Source organism: Marmota flaviventris, chromosome 6 (assembly GCF_047511675.1).
Source record: "Marmota flaviventris isolate mMarFla1 chromosome 6, mMarFla1.hap1, whole genome shotgun sequence".
Lineage (NCBI taxonomy): Eukaryota > Metazoa > Chordata > Mammalia > Rodentia > Sciuridae > Marmota > Marmota flaviventris.
In genome coordinates, this window is record NC_092503.1 from 112,359,382 (window position 1) to 112,376,558 (window position 17,177).

General features: G+C 56.9%; 1 protein-coding gene across 5 annotated transcripts in view; it reads right to left on the reverse strand.

Annotated features, from left to right (window-relative positions):
• Window positions 1–17,177, reverse strand: part of Foxp4 (forkhead box P4) — a 50,674-nt gene that overhangs the window by 6,412 nt on the left and 27,085 nt on the right. Inside the window, exons 3-13 of one of the 5 annotated variants that reach the window (XM_027943632.3) lie at window positions 13,325–13,420; window positions 6,772–6,894; window positions 6,135–6,221; window positions 4,585–4,732; window positions 4,281–4,491; window positions 3,944–4,048; window positions 3,219–3,306; window positions 2,109–2,192; window positions 1,798–2,002; window positions 1,626–1,702; window positions 1,094–1,195 (exon numbers count right to left, since the gene is read on the reverse strand). In XM_027943632.3, the coding sequence (XP_027799433.1) occupies window positions 1,094–1,195; window positions 1,626–1,702; window positions 1,798–2,002; window positions 2,109–2,192; window positions 3,219–3,306; window positions 3,944–4,048; window positions 4,281–4,491; window positions 4,585–4,732; window positions 6,135–6,221; window positions 6,772–6,894; window positions 13,325–13,420 (1,326 nt within the window). Of the gene's footprint in view, window positions 1–1,093; window positions 1,196–1,625; window positions 1,703–1,797; window positions 2,003–2,108; window positions 2,193–3,218; window positions 3,307–3,943; window positions 4,049–4,280; window positions 4,495–4,584; window positions 4,733–6,134; window positions 6,222–6,771; window positions 6,895–13,324; window positions 13,421–17,177 lie in introns of all 5 variants that reach the window. The other 4 variants (XM_027943631.3, XM_027943635.3, XM_027943633.3 and 1 more) reach the window with 4 other exon arrangements.

Below are 17,177 nucleotides of genomic sequence, written 5' to 3' on the forward strand. Positions count from 1 at the left end.
GGGCAGGTCTGTGGTTGGCAGGAAATGATATCACTCATAGCCAATCAGAACAGCTGCCCCTGCCTCACAGCCTCTCTTCTAAGCTTTGGGAGTTAGGCATGGGGCTACAGAAGCCGGGAAGCAGTCCCTCCGGCTGCACTCAGAGAAGCCTGTTGGTGCAGACCCCACCCAGCTGGGCTGCTGGTAGGGAGGGAGGTCTCCCAAAACACTTGTTGAAACCTGGTGACATTGCGGGAGGTAGCCTGTTGAAGTGCAGTTTCTGCACTGGCCAGCAGGGGGACTCAAGAACCAGGGATCCAATTAAGGTTCTGAGATATGGACCCCCTCCAACCTTCCCACAGGGGCCAAGACTTCCTCCTCCTTCCCTCTGCGCCATCCCAGTTTAGATGTCACCTTCCCACTGAGCTGCCTGAGCACACACACACACAGGCACACGTGCATGCACACACACCTTATTTTAGCAAATAAATAAATGCATTAGTGCCCTAGCCCTCATCTTTGTGTCCCATTTTTCTAGGGTCCCCCTCTTGCCTTCCTCTGGTCCCCCAGGAAAACTCTCTAGCTGAAGGCATTGAAGTGACTAATTGGATATAGACAATTATCTCCCGCCACTGGCAGCAGTGACGGGGACGTGTGAGCACCTGTCTGTGCCCAAGTATATGGTCCATGGGCCTTGGTCCACCCTGTGTCCAGGCCCCCCTACTCCATTGCATGCTGCCTTCAGAACAGGTGGTCATCCCAGGATATCCAGATCCTTAGAGCCTCTCAATACCAAGTTTGGGAATCACCAACCCCTCAGGCCCGACCTCACGGGGCTGGAGTCTTTGGGGCCCATGGGAGATCACGGGAAGGATTCTTCCCAAAGGGAGGTAGCACCGGGCTGGAAGGAAGGGGCCCAGAGAACAGTGATGGAGGAATTCATAGCCCTTGCTGGGGTGGGGCGAGGGCCTATGGCGATGCCTGTGCCCTGCTGGGCCAATTCAGCAGAACTAATGTTGAGGGGACTAACTGCCAGGCAACCTTGGGCTCTGTGGGATGATGTCCAAGGATGACTGGAGCCCAGGGGCGGGCAGGTGGCAGGGGCATGCCTCACCTTCCAGGTGGCAGTGTTCCTTCGGAAATAGGCGAACATCCTGGTGAACCAGTTGTAGATCTCGTTCAGGGTCAGCTGCCTGTCAGGGGTTTCCAGAATGGCCTGTGGACAAGGAAAGGGCCAAGGGAACCCTCAGTTTGGGCCTTGGAGGGACACAGCTCTGTGCCTTCTCCCTTCTACCTGGCCCCTAACTAGCCTCTGAGTGGAGGAGGCCTGCTGTAACCCACACGGGTCAGGCTGGGCATGGCCCAGCAAGGCTGACCAGAGCCCAGACTCTAGGGGCTAGCTCTTGTGTGGGGAAACAGGAGCTTCTTCTGAGGGCGTGTGGCTTCCTGGAAAGCACTGTGCATGGGAGCCGCGGCCATGGGGTGGGGGCTGTTTGGAATTCCCCAATTTGGGCACAGGGCACCCTAAGCACAGGACTATGTGAGAACATATGTGAGGGGGATGTTGGCCCAGGAACCCCCAGAGGCTGGGGTCTAGGGGTGGGCTGTAGGGAGCTCCCCAGCCTTACCTCTGCTCCTACGCTCACCTGGCGGATGAGGGAAGCGTAGGTGAAGGGGGGCCTGACGTCGGCGTTCTTGTAGAACTCGTGATTCTGGGCCAGCTCTGGGGGAGACAGGCAGAGGATGAGGTAGCCAGAGGGGGCCCTCCAGGGACACTGTCCCTCCAAGCAGTGGCCCCACAGCCCCACCTGCCCTCACCTGAGGAGATGGGAGAGCAGAATTTGTCACTGCTTCTCCTGCGGGCCGGACCCCCGCTGTGCAGAGAGGCAGAGCCCAGTCCAGGGGGCCTCAAGGGTGTGACAGGGGCGGCTGCCGAGGTCGGGGGGTGCACGAGACCATCTGGGAACGGGTCTGCGGAGACGGTCACCTTGGAGAATGAGGAGGAGCCGGGGACCGGGTTCAGCTGTGAGCAATGGGGAGGGGCTGAGAACCAGCACCCGAGGGGTCCTGAGGGCCCATGGGCCTGTGGTGGGACTTGGGGAGGCTGAAGGGACAGGAGAGTCACTCACTGGCTGGCTGAAAGGCTTGGGCTCGGAGGGCCGCATGTGCAGGTGGGCCATCATGGCCTGCAGCCGTTCGCTCTCCTTGGCGAGCTGTGGAGAGGCTGGAGGTAAGCAGGAGGCAGTGGGCTCCTTTTCCTCCTCCCCACCCCACCTTCCACCAGACTCCTCAAAGAGTCCATTATTCCCCCCAACTCGCCTCCACAGGCCAGCTTCCGGGCTCCCTGAACCCGGCTCCCAGAAGCCTCAGCAAATCTCTGCTCCTCTGGACCCTTCACAACCTTAGAGGCCAGGACTAGAGGCTGCCAGCTCTGTGAAGCCTTTCCCTTTCTCCTCTGGCCCATGGCCATCAGAGTCTGCCCTGTGTGTCCCAGGCTGGAGCTCAGCATCACCCCTACACATGGGGTGGCGGGGTGCCTTCTTCAAACCAGCACTCAGAGTCTGTGGCTGAACAGCACCCAAGTGCCTAGTGTGGTGGCACCTGTGTGTGAGGGCCTTCGAGTACTGAATGGAGATGCAGGGATGGATGAATGGTTCATTCACCCCATTCATAAATTCAATGGATCTTTCATGACTACCCTCTTCAGGCAGGGCGCTCTGCTAGGAGTCAGAGGGAGATGGGTAAATATTGATTGGTTAATTGATGGTCTGTCCAGAGTCACCTCTTAAGGATTGTGTTCCAGAACTTCAATGCAGGGGCCAGACTGCCTGGGTTCTAGACCCGGCCCTGTCCCTCAGCAGCCGAGTGAGCACCAGCAAGTGACTGGTTCTTTTATGTCTGCGTGCTGTGTGGCATGGGGAGAATCAAGGTACCCGCCTCACAGGTTGCTGGAAGGACTCCTTGAGCTACTTAGATAAAGCATGTAGTACAGCACAAAGCAGGTGCCTGATGTGCTAGCTGTTCGTGTCATTTTTATTTTTATGTAGCGCGAGTCTCTCTGCACCTCCCAGCAGAGATGCCCACAACTCTAGTTCACCCCTCAGAATCCAGCTGTCCTCATTCTCACCATAGTTAATTAGGACCTAGAAAGCATAAGATTATGGCTTTGACCATGAGACTAGAGACCTCTCCTGGAAGATGCTTCGAGCAGGGGCCCTCCCACATCCCACGGGCCACACCTGGATCTCCAGCTGCTGCACCACCTGCATCTGCACCCGGCACTGGGCCGTGCTCCGGTCATCCAGGGCATGCTCTGTGTTGAGGTGTCTTCAAGGGGAGGAGGGGCAGAGAAGAAAGAATTGGCCCTGCTGTCCCCCACCTCCCAAGTCATCCTCCAACCCCTCCCACCAAGGCCCGAAGAGCAGACAGACCAAGAGATACAAAGAAAGGGTGGGAAAAGGGGGCAACGGAAGCAGCCTTCTCCTCAGCCTTCTTTGATGTCTTTGCTAAAACCCCCTCTACAGAGAGATCTAATTGCAAATGAACTAATTAAGTAAACCTCTGACGAAGCGTGAAAACAATTTGTTTGACCCTGATGCGGAGTTAATCAGTCAGTGACAGAGCCTGGCACGGCTGTGGCAGCTGGCGGCCTGCTGCCAGCCGCCTGTCCACCTCCCTCCCTGCCTGTCCCCAGCCCGTCTCAGGCCATCACTGTCCAGGCTGTGGGGAGGGTGGTGGCTAGGGAAATGCCCTCAGAGTGCTCCAGGGAGGGGGTGCGGAGGCTGCAAGCCGGGAAGTACTGATGGGGGGGGGGGTGGCAAAGGATAGACGGCAGGGGGAGAGAACCTGGGTTCCCCTGGAGTGAGGACATAGGACAGCTGGTGACCAGAAGCCCCAGAAGGGGTGAGCTCTGTGGTAGAGGGCGAGGGGCCCTGTGAGGAAAGGCCACTGGTGTACCACCTACTTGATAAACTGGCCCAGGTCTTCACACAGGGTCTCACAGCCTGGCCACTTGCACTCTCCGTGTCCGTAGAGGGGGTGGGAGCCGGGGGTTTCCTCATGGGAGGAGCTGGGAGGGCAGGAGGGAGGTGGTGGTTGGAGACTCTAAAGACCCCAGCAGCCCTGGGCCCAGCTCAGCACCAGCTCCCCTGCTGGTGACGTTTCTGTCCCAGCTACAGGTTTCCCAGGGGTCTTGCACCGTTTCTTATGCCCTGGGATGGAGGTGAACTCCTGGGTCCCGGAGTCCCAAGCCCTCCCTCCCCAGCCCTCAACATACTGCCCTGAGGGCCCAGCCCCCCTACCTGTCTCTCCGAGATGTGAGCACAGTGGGCTGTCCATTGGGCAGAGGGTGGTGAGAAAGTGGGGGGGAGACCTTGGGGGGGGCAGCGAACGAGGTAGCGGTGGCAGCCGTGCCAGTGAGGTCCAGCCCCTCCTGCTTGACACTGTCCTCAGCAGGCTGCCCTGGGGCACTCTCACCCTTCCACAGCTGGGGCAGGTCCGACGGGCACACCGCTGCTGCGGGAGAGACAGGGGAGGCTGGCCGGGCCCCAGGCGCACGCGTGGCCCCTGGATCCAGGGAAATCTGAGGGGCTGGGGGGCACTCACCTTGGGGGAGGGTCTGGAGGGGCCCCGAGGCTTGGCTGGGCTGCAGGCTGACCAGTCCCTGCCTCTGCAGGTTGAGCAGGTGCTGCTGCTGCAACTGTTGCATCTGCAGGAGCTGCTGCTGGAAGGCCAGCTGCTTGTTCCCCAGGGCCTGGGAGGGTGCCCGAGGGGGCGGGCAGAGAGGGTTGCCAGCGGCCTCAGGGGTGCCGTCTGGCCCCCACCCTGCGGCCACCCCCTCCCAGGGCCTGTCAGCCCCTGGAGCTGTCGTGGTGGCGTCTGCAGCTTCTCTGCTCCCGGCCCAGCTTCCATAGGGCTGCATGCCTCCTCGCGGTAAACACACGCACGCATGCACGCACGCACGCACGCAGGCGCGCAAACACACAGCCAGACCCAGACACGCAGCAAGACACCCTCCCTCCTTCCCCTCCTTCCTCAGCTGCTGGCTCAGTCCCGCAGCTGTGTGCCTGGGGGCGGGGGCCCTCGTCACCAAGATAGATGAGCCGGTCAGATGTGGGGGCCACTCCTGCCTGGAGGGCACCCTTCCCACATGGTGTGTGGGGCGGGGCTCTGCTGCGGGAAGGGATTGTCTCCCCACATGCAGATCCAGCCCTCTCTTGCTTTTTAGACACAGAGAATCTAGTAGTCCAATGGGACTCAATTGGCAGGAGCTGGCCCTGGTAGGCCGGGCGCACACTGAGCCTGGCGGGCAGCACAGGCAGCACCCCCTTCCCACCCCACCCCCACCCCCTGCTTTAGTTTTCACACAGGCACTGACAAGTCAGGCTGTCAGCAAGCCTTCTGAGCCCTCAGAGCCAAGCGTGTCCTGGGTGTTTTGGAGGCTAGATTGTCTGCCTGCCTCCCTGCCCTGGAGGAGGTAGAGTGTGGGGCTGGTTATTCAGTAAGGAGACAAGAGGATCAGTCCAGCCCAGAGGTTTAAGGGCAGACAGGCAGCGTTACAAGACCCAGAAGGGCCCACAGGATTTGGAGACTGCCTGGACATCATCAGGGAAGCCTGCTAGGAAGAGGCTGCTGTGAACCTGGTCTGTGGTTTGGCCAGCAGGAGGGAGGCACAGGTCATGGACAGCGGGGATTGGACACAGAAGCCCAGGAGGCACTGTGGCACAGACGGGCAGGGCATTATTAGAAAGGGCAGAAGTTGGGACAGGCTGAGTGGGGGGAGGTGCATTGCTGAGGGACAGAAGCACAGAGAGACAAGTAGGCAGGAAGATGGCATGACCACGACACAGCCGGACAATAAGACACACCAATGACAGGATGCAACCTACAGTGTGGCCCAGACAACACGTGACATAGGAGGGAGTGAAGGGGGACGGGGTGGGGGCTTGCGAGTGGACTGCCCTTGCCTTAACCCCTATTACATTGACTCCTCCCAACTTTTTCCCAATTTTTCTATTCCTGCAAAGGGATTCTCTCCTGACCACTTTTAGACTGTCAGACTCTGGGCAGAGGAGAGCTAGGTTGTAGGTGCCAGGATGGGAGTTCCTACGGGGGCATCCAGTGCCTTGGGTAGGGGCCCTGCTGCAGCCTCTCACCTCTTTGGGCTGCTGCTTCCCAGCCTGCTGCTGGGTGAGGAGCTGAAGGTGCAGCTGCTCTTGCTGCTTCTTGTAATATTCCTGCAGCTGGTGGGGAACAAAGGGATGGTGACCTAGCAGGGGCTGCTACCGGCAACCCCAGCCTGGGCTCCTGCAGGCGAGGCAGGGGCGGAGGTCTCTTGGAAACACAACCTGGTGGGGAGAGATCTATTCTCTCCAGTCAGCCTTGAGGATACTGAAGTAGGACTTGGGCAGGGAGGGAATAGAGAGGGAGGGGAGGGTATCCCACAGTTGTGAACCCTCCCAACCTCTTGGTGGATCTCCTGAACAGGCCACAGGGACAGGAGCCCAGGATGTTCCAGAACTTTGTCCCTTCCTGGAGTTCCAAAAGATAGAAGTGGGGCCAGAATACAGGAAAGGAGTATGGGGGTGGAGTGGGGTGAGGGGCTGCTGAGGTTGGACCTTTGGCCTCTCCCTACTGCCCTGAAGGAGTGCAGGCCAGGCCAGCCTGAGCAGTCTCTCTGGTTTCTGCCATGGCTTGGGCCCTCAATGAGGCTGGTAGCAAACAAGGAGAGAGGTGCGAGGCCAAAGGCCAGGCCAGTAAAGGCAGGGGCCACTGCCCTGGGGCCAGACTCACCTGCTGGAGCATGAGGGCCTGCTGCTGCTGGAGCAAGGCCTGCAGCTGTGGGGGTGACAGGATCTGCTGCATCTGCTGGGGGGTGAGCATCTGCGGCGACATCATAGCCACTGACACGGGCACCTGTGGGATTTACCCTGTTAGGTAGAGGCAGCACCCAGAGTCCCCCAGAGTAGCTGGGCTCGGATTCTGGCCTGGCTGCCTACTGACTGTGTCTAATAGGACAAGTGACTAACCGTCCTGATCTCTGTGTTTCTTGTGTCTAAAATGGAAATAGTAATAGTGCCTGCCTCATAAGGTCACCATGAAGATTAATTAATCCTAGGACAGAGCCTGGCATATAGCAAGTGTTTATACGGGTTGCCTATTACTGCAGGATGTGCTGTCCTTGGTGCAGGAAGACTAGACCCTAGTGACACTGGGTCACTGGGGAAGCCATGCTTTGGGGGGGGTTTCACCCAAGGAGGGAAAGAGCAGCACTCCACATCCCCAGCTCTTGCGCAGTCTGTTCTGAGACCACTAGCTAAGACAAGCCTGGCCAGTGGGCAGTCTGCAGCCATTGGAACTATTAAAAAACTGGCCCATCTGAACTTCGGCCTGCTCACAAACATGTCACGCACTCTAGCACGACTCTCTAGATAGCACACACAGTGGCTCAGACCTTAGGCAAAGTGAGCTCTGTTGGTGCTGTCCTTATGAGTGTGCATGCCAGGGAAAGAACAGCAGGAACAGAATTAGGGCGGCAGGCTTCTACTTCCAGCTCTGGGCTGAACTTGCTGTGCAGCCTCAAGCAAGTCACTTGCCCAGTCAGATGTCAGTTTCCTCAAACATAAAACTCTGGGATGGACTACAAGAACTGACTCCTACCAGGAGCACCCCGGATTGACCCTGGATTCCCGAAGCAGAGCAGCTTTCTGCCTTCTGCCCCAGGGGGCTCAGAGGACCCTTCTGCAGGGAGAAGGCTCAGGGAGAGGCAATGGTACTACTATTCCCAGCCTCTGAAACCCCCAGGCTTGTGCAGTCATAGCCAGGCAGGTCCAAGCCACTACACTGTCCCAGCCCAATAGGTTTTAGGGTTGTTTTGGTTTCTTTTTCTTTCTTTCTTTTTTTGGGGGGTGGGGGTGGGGGTGGGGGGATGGGGGGGAAGTACTAGGGATTGAATCCAAGGGTTCTCTTATCACTGTGTAATAACCCCTAGCCCTTTTATTTTTTTAAAAATAATTTTCTTTCTTTTCTTTTTTCCCTCTGTGGTACTGGGGACTGTGCCCAGGAGTGCTTCACTACCAAGTTACAACCCAGCTCTTTTTATTTTTTGATTTTGAGATGGATCTCACTGAATTGCTGAGGCTGGTCTGGAACTTGTGATCCTTCTGCCTCAGCCTCCCAAGTAGGTGGGATTACCGGCTTGTGTCACAGTGTCAGCCTGACCCCATTTTAGCAGAACAGGTCTTCTGAGGGGCTGCCACCCCTACTCCTCTGAACCCTGTATGCACAGCACCCCCAACCCCTGGCAGAGGGCCTGGCACACAGCAGGCACTAAGTGTTTGCTCCTCTGAGCTGAAATGCCTTCCCCAGCAGACCAGAGGCCCCTCTGAAGGCCTGGGGCTGGAGGGAGAGGTGTGGGCCAGCCCAGTCAGGGAGGAGTAGCACGCAAGGACTTGTTCTGAGCGGGACAGGTGAGTTCCCCAGGGGACACCCCTCCCCAGCCTCAGCCCCACCTGTGGGGTGGGGAAGGAGGAGCTGCTTCCCTTCCCAATCCCTGTCAGGGCCACAACTCAGCACCCAGCCACCCCTTAAGCCATGGATCAAGGAATCCCCAGGCTCAAGGGCAAGCAGGGAGGTGCCACTGCCCCCAACTCTTATGTACCCCATAACTAGCAGCTTGGCCCTTACCTGGGCGTCACTCCTGTACCGCAGTCCACCCCTGTCCAAAGCCCCTGGGACAGGTAACAACCTGACCTTGTTTTTAGACGTGGATGTACCATGTGCATGAGGCCCCCAGGGGCCACTAAGGCAGCAGGCATGTGCACATGAGCCCATGTGAGCTTTTTTGGTTTGTTTTTAAACCCCACTTCTACCTTCAAGGAGATCAGAGAGGTCTGGTGGCCTTAAGTGGCAGGGTAGGGATTCTAGTCCACGTCTGTGTGGATTCCAGTTTTCTAGAGCAGGCCTGGACCCCCCTGGGCGGAAAGGGTCACTGTGGCTGAGATCCCAAAGGTGAGCTGCCCTTTTTGTAGCTGCATTCCAGAAGAACTCTCTGGAAAGCCAGGGTGCTGGGATGTCATGACCCACACCCAAGGGGACCTAGGGTTGGGGTCAGACAATGGCACATGCCCATCCCTCTTACAGAATCAGATGATGCGTCTGTGGGTGGCTGCTCAGAGAACTTGGGTCTTACTATCAAAGACTGGGGTCACAAAGCCCAGGCTGGCAGTGTCCAATGCTGAGTAGGTATCACAGGCTGTTCCTTTCTTTCCTCTTCCCACAGGGACATCCAGCAAAGAGAGGCATTATGTAGTGGTGAGTTCCCAGCCCTGAATATCAGAGTCCAGTTATCTAGGCTCTTGTCCCTGCTATTTCCTGTTCTTTGAAGTCACCCAGCCTCAGTTTCCCTATTTGCTTACTGAGATTTAGAGTACCTGCCCTCCCTGCCCCTCAGCTGCACAAGAGGACACTGGTGACCTGAGCAGGGGCCAGGCACTTGGCTAAGCTCTTTATGTCTCATCTCCATGACTCTCCACAGCAGCCCTGTGAGGAGGGCACCATCATCCTTGGCCTACAGAGGCAAAGCAACCTGTCCTGCTCCCGAAGGGATATAGAAGCGGGGAGTGAAGTGCACTGCATGGGAAGGGTCATGGAAGACCACAGCTCATCGCGTAAAGAAGCAAGCTAGAGGAGATGGACATGTTCCACAGCAAGAGAGACTGAGGCCAGACACACCCACAGGATCTTTCCGGGTACCAGGACTGTGAGTCACTGACAGTAGCACTCAGGAAAGGATGTGACCTTTTCCCCTGGGGCTTTCCTACTTGGAGGCGGGAGAATGGGAGAGATGCCCTGGAAGGCCTCCCTGGCCCCTGCCATTCCTGCCAATTGGCTGAGCAGCTGCCTGCACAGGCCATGGGCCGCTCTGTAGAGCTGGATGGGCTGGCTTGTGTGTACTCGTCCCAGGTGGCCCAATGGATCCAAGAAGTGTCAGTGGGGTGGCAGAACCCATCTACCTCCCACCTGCCCCTTGGGATTCTGAGATTGGAGCTGGAGCTCCCCTGGCATCCCCGTGGGCCTCCTAGGCTGGGTTGGGTCGGGATAGGCATTTGTTCAACATGGCCTGCAAGTCCTCGTCTGGAGAGTGGCCAGGGCAGCTAAATGCTCACTGAAGCCCTGGCAGGGGGAGCAGCCTGATGCTGGCAGCTGATGCAGCCCCACCCCCCCAGCACCCCTCAAGCTCCAGCCCATGAATACAGGATAAAGATAATCTGACCAGAAGGATCAGGTACAGTGCCTGACAGAGGAAGCTTCTCTGAGGGCTGACAGTTGGGGTGGCTGCAATTTGGTGCTAGAGTGAAAGATCCAAATTCTACATCTTCAGTGTGGGACCCTAGGTGAGTGAGGAGCAATGCAGAGGGCAGGTTGGGGCACGGTGTGGGTTAGCTCCCTTCCAAATAACCAGCCCTTAGCCTTATTCTGTGCAGGAGCAGCACAAGATAGTCATGGGATATTAAGAGAACTTCCACGCACATGCTTGTAATCCCAGTTAGTCAGGAGGCTGAGACAGAAGGATGCCAAGTTTGAGGCCAGCCTTACCAACTTACCAAGACCTGGTCTCAAAATAGAAAATAAAAAGGGCTGGGGATGTAGCTCAGTGGTCAAGTGCCCCTGGGTTCAATCCCTGGTACCAAAAAGAAAACAAAAACCAAACCAGAAGAACCTCCAGAAATGCCAGACGGGGAGCAGACAAAGCCAAGGACCTGGTCCTGGCCACAGCCATCCCCATCCCCACCTCCCAGCTACCTGCACTGCCTGGGGTCCTTGCCTGGCCACACCAGGCATCTTCCCTAGGCTGCAGCTGGAGCCCTAATGTGGTGGCTCCTCTGCACTTGGCTCTAGGCGTGGTGGTGAACCTGGCTGGGAGGGGTGTGGGCAGGCAACCCGCTGGGGAGCAGAGCAGCAGCCTGAGGAGCCTGGGAAAGGGGCCACCATCAACCTCCCTCATGACCCACTTCACTCAAGTGTCAAATCTTCAACATGGACTTTTCCGCTCACAGGAGGAGCACAGCCTCGCTCCACCCTCTCCCCACCAGCCTGAAGCTCACAGAAAAGCCATTTCTAATCCCTGGACCCTACTGGGGGACAGAGATCCCATCTCCTTGGAGACTGTGAACTCAGGGTGGGGATGGGAGGCAAGGAAGGTACCCAGAGTTAAAGAGAGAGCTCAGCAGAAGGCGCTCTAGGGGAAACACAGGGCCAAGGACAGCCACCTCCCTGGGTCCTAGAAAACCACTGGCCCCGGCTTCTGGACCTAGGCTAAGCATGAGGCGGCATCACAGTGTGAGGATTGAAAGGGTGAGTCCCGGGACAAGTTTTCTGAGCTCAAGTCCAGGCTCTGCCCAATCCTTTTTTTTTTTTTTTTTAAATACTTTTATTTTTTAGTTATGGATGGACACAATATCTTTATTTTATTTTTACATGGTGCTGAGGATCGAACCCAGTGACTCATGCATGCTAGGCAAGAGCTCTACCTCTGAGCAACAACCCCAGCCCCTCTGCCCATTCTTAATGGTGTGATTTTGCCCAAGTTACTTAGTGTTTATGGGCCTCGGCTTCCTCATCAGCAAGGTGGTCCTAATAACATCACCTGTCCCATCAGATGTGAGAAAAAAAATGACACAATACTTGTCAATTGCTTGGTTATCTTCCTCATGTAAAGTACTCTGTAAATGACAGTTGTTTGGGAGTACTGAGTAGCTGTTGAATCAAGGAATGAATCGATTAATAGGAGGTAAGGAGGCAAGAGAAACAGTCCCAGAAAAGGACCATTTTATGTCTGTCTGAGCCCCAAACCTCCAGGCTGCTCTCACTTTGCAGGGGGAAGAGTCTCCTGAGGAATATTCCATAGCCTCCCTCCCTCTCAGTTATTTCAGATCTCCTACCCCAACACCCAGCTGGGAAGCTCTTCCTGATGTCTGACTCCAGTCCCTTCACCACCAAGCCCATTCCCTCTTGCTTTAGGTCTGCAGGCCACTTGCTGGCTTGGGGAACACTCCTGCTCCACAGCCCACCTCTCCCTGCTGGAGGAAGGAGGTCCTAAGGGTGGGGAGGATTCAGAAGAGCAGCCTGAAGATCACTGCCGACGCAGGAAGTATAGACGGGGGTCCCCCAGTCCTGACACCCCCTGGGTGTGAGGACCTTCTCCATATGAGAAGTCTCTTCCCCTTTGCTGCTCTTCCAGACTCTGTCCTCACCCCCACTTGCCCAACCCCTCTTCAGTGAGGGCTGTCTCGAAGGTTCCAGATTATTCAAAGAGGCTGCGGACTGCTTTAGCTGCTCAGCTGTCCAGCACTTTGAGCTTCTCCAAAGCAGTTCCTAAACATACTGTTTTGTATAAATCCAGATACTTTGCTGGAGCACTGGAATCTCCCCCAGGACCAAGGCCAGTACTGGGTACCTCACAGAGCATCACACCCCACCCCTCTAACTCCCCCACCCCCCGACTCCAGAGCATGTGGCTCCGGATCCGCTTGGCTTGGCCGGGCATCACGCTCACCCTTCCTCCCTTAGATAAACTTCCTTTCAAAACCCAGCTTAATCCTCTCCCCAGTCCCCAGCCCCTGCTGCTGGGGGGGGGGGGGAGGGGGCTCCACTGCTGGGGGAGGGGAGGGAGTGCTGCCCCAGTGGTGACCCATCCAGGACTCAGACGAGTCTCCGAAGTTCTTTGTGACACAAAAAGTAAACAGAAGGCCTGGCTCCCCGGCCCCCAGATCCCCCCTCCCCCAGCCAGCCAGCCAGCCAGCCAGATGGGCCAGCAAGCTGGGGGGGAGGGAGAGGGGAAAAAAGGGCAGATTGTGCAAAGGAAAACAAAAGAGACGAGAGACGTCAAGAGACAGGAAACATGGGGAGACCTGTGGAGAGTCCATGGGTGAGAGGAAGGAGAGCAGGGGAGACCCACTGACCCTGCAAGGGAGACGCAGGAGGCAGCCAGACCCACGTGTGGGACAAGAGAGGGAGGACAGAGAAACCTGAGGGGAAGAAGCAGGGAAGGGGAACCCAGCCAGAGAGGTACGGAGGCAGAGAGGACGGCAGACAGGCGCAGGCGCCCAGGGAAAGAGACGAAGCAAGGCCTGGGTGATCAGGTGGCACTGGGGACAAAGTGGAAGTGTCTTGGCTCCACCCCTGTGGTGACTCTGTTTCCTTCTGGAAAGTTGCCCGTTTTTTTGGCACTGGGGACTGGCAAGAGCAGTTCTCCATGGGGTCCTTGACCTCCCTCGGTGCCAGGACCACCCTCAGCCTGGCCCCACCCCCACACCAGCCCTGCGCCAGCTGGTGCCCCCCTCACCTGCACAGCAGAGGCAGACTGTTTGCTGTCATTGTTCCCAGGGGAGCTCAGGCCAGAGGCCTGCTGCAGCAGGAACTGCCGGGCCACCTGAAGAGCCTGCAAGACAGGGCTGAGTCAGCTGCACACTCCAGCAACAGCAGGGCAGGCGGGCGGGTCGGCGCAGGGAGAGTTCAGGGCAGTAAGGGAAGGAGCACGAGGGAAGGCAGAAGGCCCAGGGTGAGAGGTCGGGGGTCCCATCGACTTCTAGACTTGGGTTGAGGACAGTCATTATAGGAATCATAGCATTAGAAAAAAGGCACCTGGGACCACTGAGATTCTGTTAGGACTCAATGGGGACAGCAAATGGAAGGGTCAGTGGTCAAAAAGGACTCCAGGGGAAAGTGCAGGGGGTGGGCTCAGGGCATTAACAACAGGCACTTTTGGTTGAGTGGCATCTGCCATGTGTTAAGTACATTATAGGCAGGATCTGAATCTTCCTTCATCAGGCTGTGAAGTGGGGATTGTCAGGCCCATTTTGCAGATGAGGAAACTGAGTCTCTGGGAGGTTAAGTAACATGACCAAGACCATATAGCTTGGAGGTATCAGAAACAGGAGTGAACCCAGGAGCCTAGTTCCAAGGCCATCTGACATATTAGGGGGAGGGATCAGTTTGGGACTAAGGCAGCAGTCACTATGGAGTGAGAGCACATAGGTGAAGGGATGAAGGCAGAGCCTAGGGGTCAAGGGCACAGGGTCTGGGCACTGTGTGGCTTGCTGAATCCAGGGAGAGTGGGTACAAAGCCTTGCACTGGGAGAATGAAATCGAGTCTTAAAGGCTACATCTGAATGATCAGCAGAGATGCACGAGTGGTCTGGGCTTGAGGGCCATGGTGCAGGGGCCGTAGGGTCCTCAGAGTGGACATGTATGGAGTTTATGGGAAAAGCAGCTACAGCAGGTCAGTATGACATCAGGGAGTCAGGGACCTGAGAGCTGAGCAGTGAGGAGTCTAGCAGGAGGCGGGTGTTAGGAGGCCCAGGAAATTCTCCGTGAGGTCAGCCACGCCCTCCACGCCTCCATCTGGTCAGCGGGATTGTGGGGGCTTGTCCTGAATCACCCTCCAGGAGTATAAGGCCTGTCTGCCTCCAGGTTCCTCGAAGACCTGCTCAGGAGCCAGCGCAGTGTCCAGGCCCCTGAGGCCCACAGGCTTTGGCATGAGGCAGACCTGGGCTGGAATCCCGACGGTACCACTTACCAGCTGTGACCTTGGGCAGGTCATTTTGTCTCTCTGCACTTCCATCTCCTTATCTGCAAAACTGGGACACTAGCTACCTCTGAACGACTAGGGGGATTAAGGGAGCAGCGCCTGGCACCTTGTTGGCATTCGGAAGGTGTCCAGCCTTCCCTCCTGGCTGCTCTTAGCTGCGCTCTACCCGCCTTCCCCAGCACAGCCTGGCGCCACACACTTAAAGGAACCATGCCTGCCCACCTGCCCGAGGCTCACTCTCACATCTGTGTCCACACAAGTGCTTCCCCTCACGTGCACTGCCATTCACCGACCTCCCCCCCCCCCCCCCGCACCGCCAAGTCACCTTCACAGCAAAGCCTTTCCAGTGGATGTGTGGTCCACCCTCACACCCAACCAACCCAGCTGTGTGCCCAGCAGCAGACACACCCATCTTGGCCCTTCCCTCCCCACATCCACAGCCCGCCTCCAGGGGGCTCTGGTTGAGTTTGCCTGAGGATGGTCCCTCAATGCACCCTCACATCTACATAGGAACATATGTGTTCCTCAGCAGTCTCCAGACTGCCCCCTGGCCCCTCCTGGGACCCCACACCCAGAGAAACTCCTGGGCTTCCAGAAAGAGGCTGTTTCTCCTCAAGGTTCACTTCAGAAAAGCAGAAATCTGACCCAGGTCTAAAGGCTCTTGGAGCCCGCCAGAAGTGGGCGCTGGGTGGGGTGCAGAGAGGCAAGGAGGTGGCCAGGTGGTCATCAGGAAAGAGCCCCTGGCTTTTACTGACTTCCTCCAGGTCTAATGACAAATGTCCTTTGTCATCTAAAGGTGGAGTTAGCATGGAGGGGGCATAGGGGTCAGAGGCCAGAGGGCAAGGCAGTGGGAGGGGAACCTGCCAGCCCAGTTGATCCAAAGGGGGCACTGGTCAGGGCTGGAAGATGAAGCACCCCAGATCCCTGTGTGAGGGGGGGTGGACAGTAGGGGAGGGTTTACAGGGGACATTGTGAGGGAGAGCCCCACTCGGTTTCCTGGGGCGGGGGAGTGGTCAGGAGAGTTGCATTCACTCCTCACTGACCCCCTGGAGCATGAAATTACAAGATTTACAAGAAAAAAAATGATAGGGCCTTGAAATCTCATTCCTGTGAGGCCTCCCTCCCTGTGACAGGCCTCCCTGCGACAGGTTCCACCCCCTCCCACCTTGCCCTTCCCTGGGCCCAATGAAAAGAGCCAGGTAAGCACCTAGGCCAGGCCCATGGCTGTCTGTTCCTTCTCCCATTCCGCCCTCTTTCATTCACATCTCACTTATGAAATACCCAGGGGCCATGTCAGATGGGAGACACACAGAAACAAGGTACGCGGTTGGTCCCCAAGTCCTCCAGTGCTGTGATGAGGTCTCTGCAGACACCAGTAAGGTGGGCAGCCTGAGGGGGGCCGAGTTCCACACCAGGCCCAGGGAAGGGCCTCCTCTGCTGGGGAGACCTCCCAGAGGAGGCAGGGCCAATGGAAGTGCCAGCTCACCAAGTAGACAAGGAGGCGTTCCCATTACAACACACACCCCACACAGGTGAGTAATAGGGGGAAGAGGGGGTGTTGGGACAATCCCCAGGCAGGCAGAGCAGCTGAGCAGTGCTGGTAGCAGCAGGAGACTGGAGAAGACCAGGGCCCCAGGTATGGGCTCTGACCTCATCCAAGCACTTCATTCATTCATTCTTCACTAGCATTCAGTCACCCACCAGTATAGAACTGGACCTGGAGGAAACAGGGAGCTCGTGGTACACTGTGAGAGGTCATTTAATATAATATAAATTTGCCTACAGCCCAGCAATGACTGGGTGGTTCTAGGTGGGATCTAGTATCACCTGAAGAGCATGCTGCATGTGCCATGTGGTGGGAGTGTTGGGACAATCCCAGGCTTGGGGCCTAAGCATCCCTCCTTTGATGGCCCCTCCCCCATTGCTCAGTGTCCTTTAAGTACTGCTCCATGTTCTACTTCCACGGGCCTCACCATCCATACATCCAGCTCCCCAGCCAAGGGTGTGCTTGGGAAACTGGGGTCCCTCTGGCCTAAGATGCCCTAGAGTGGTCAGTCACCCTGGGGATGATGTAGGCCTGAGACTTTCTGAAGCCCCATCTGAGTCACATCCACCACTGAAATGCACCAGGGCCATGTCTACACTCCCTGCTGACACTGAGGCCTGGTAAAGTCATTGGACTGCCTACCTCCCAGAGATAGAAACAGCAGGCCCTGACCCCAACTCATCCAACCCCACCTTCTTTGATGTGCCAACCAGACTGGAGCCTCCTTAAAATCGTGGATGTTTTCAAATGCAGCTGTGAGCCCCCAGCTCCAGCCCAGGGCGTACAAGCAATGCCTATCAGCAATACTCACTTTAGTCCAGGCTGAACACAGGAGGCAAGCACAGGCTGAGCCCAAGTTCGAGAGCTAACAGCAGCGCAGTGCCTTGCAGTTTTCAAAGTACTTCTAGCATTTAACAGAAGTCTCACAGCACTGAATCAGGCAGAGCTGGTGTCACTGTTTCCATTTTATAGCCAAGAAAACGGAGGCCCTAGGTCCCAAGAGTAGAAGTTGTAAGAATCCATATACTTCTGACTGCCCAGGCCACCATATCACTCCCACTG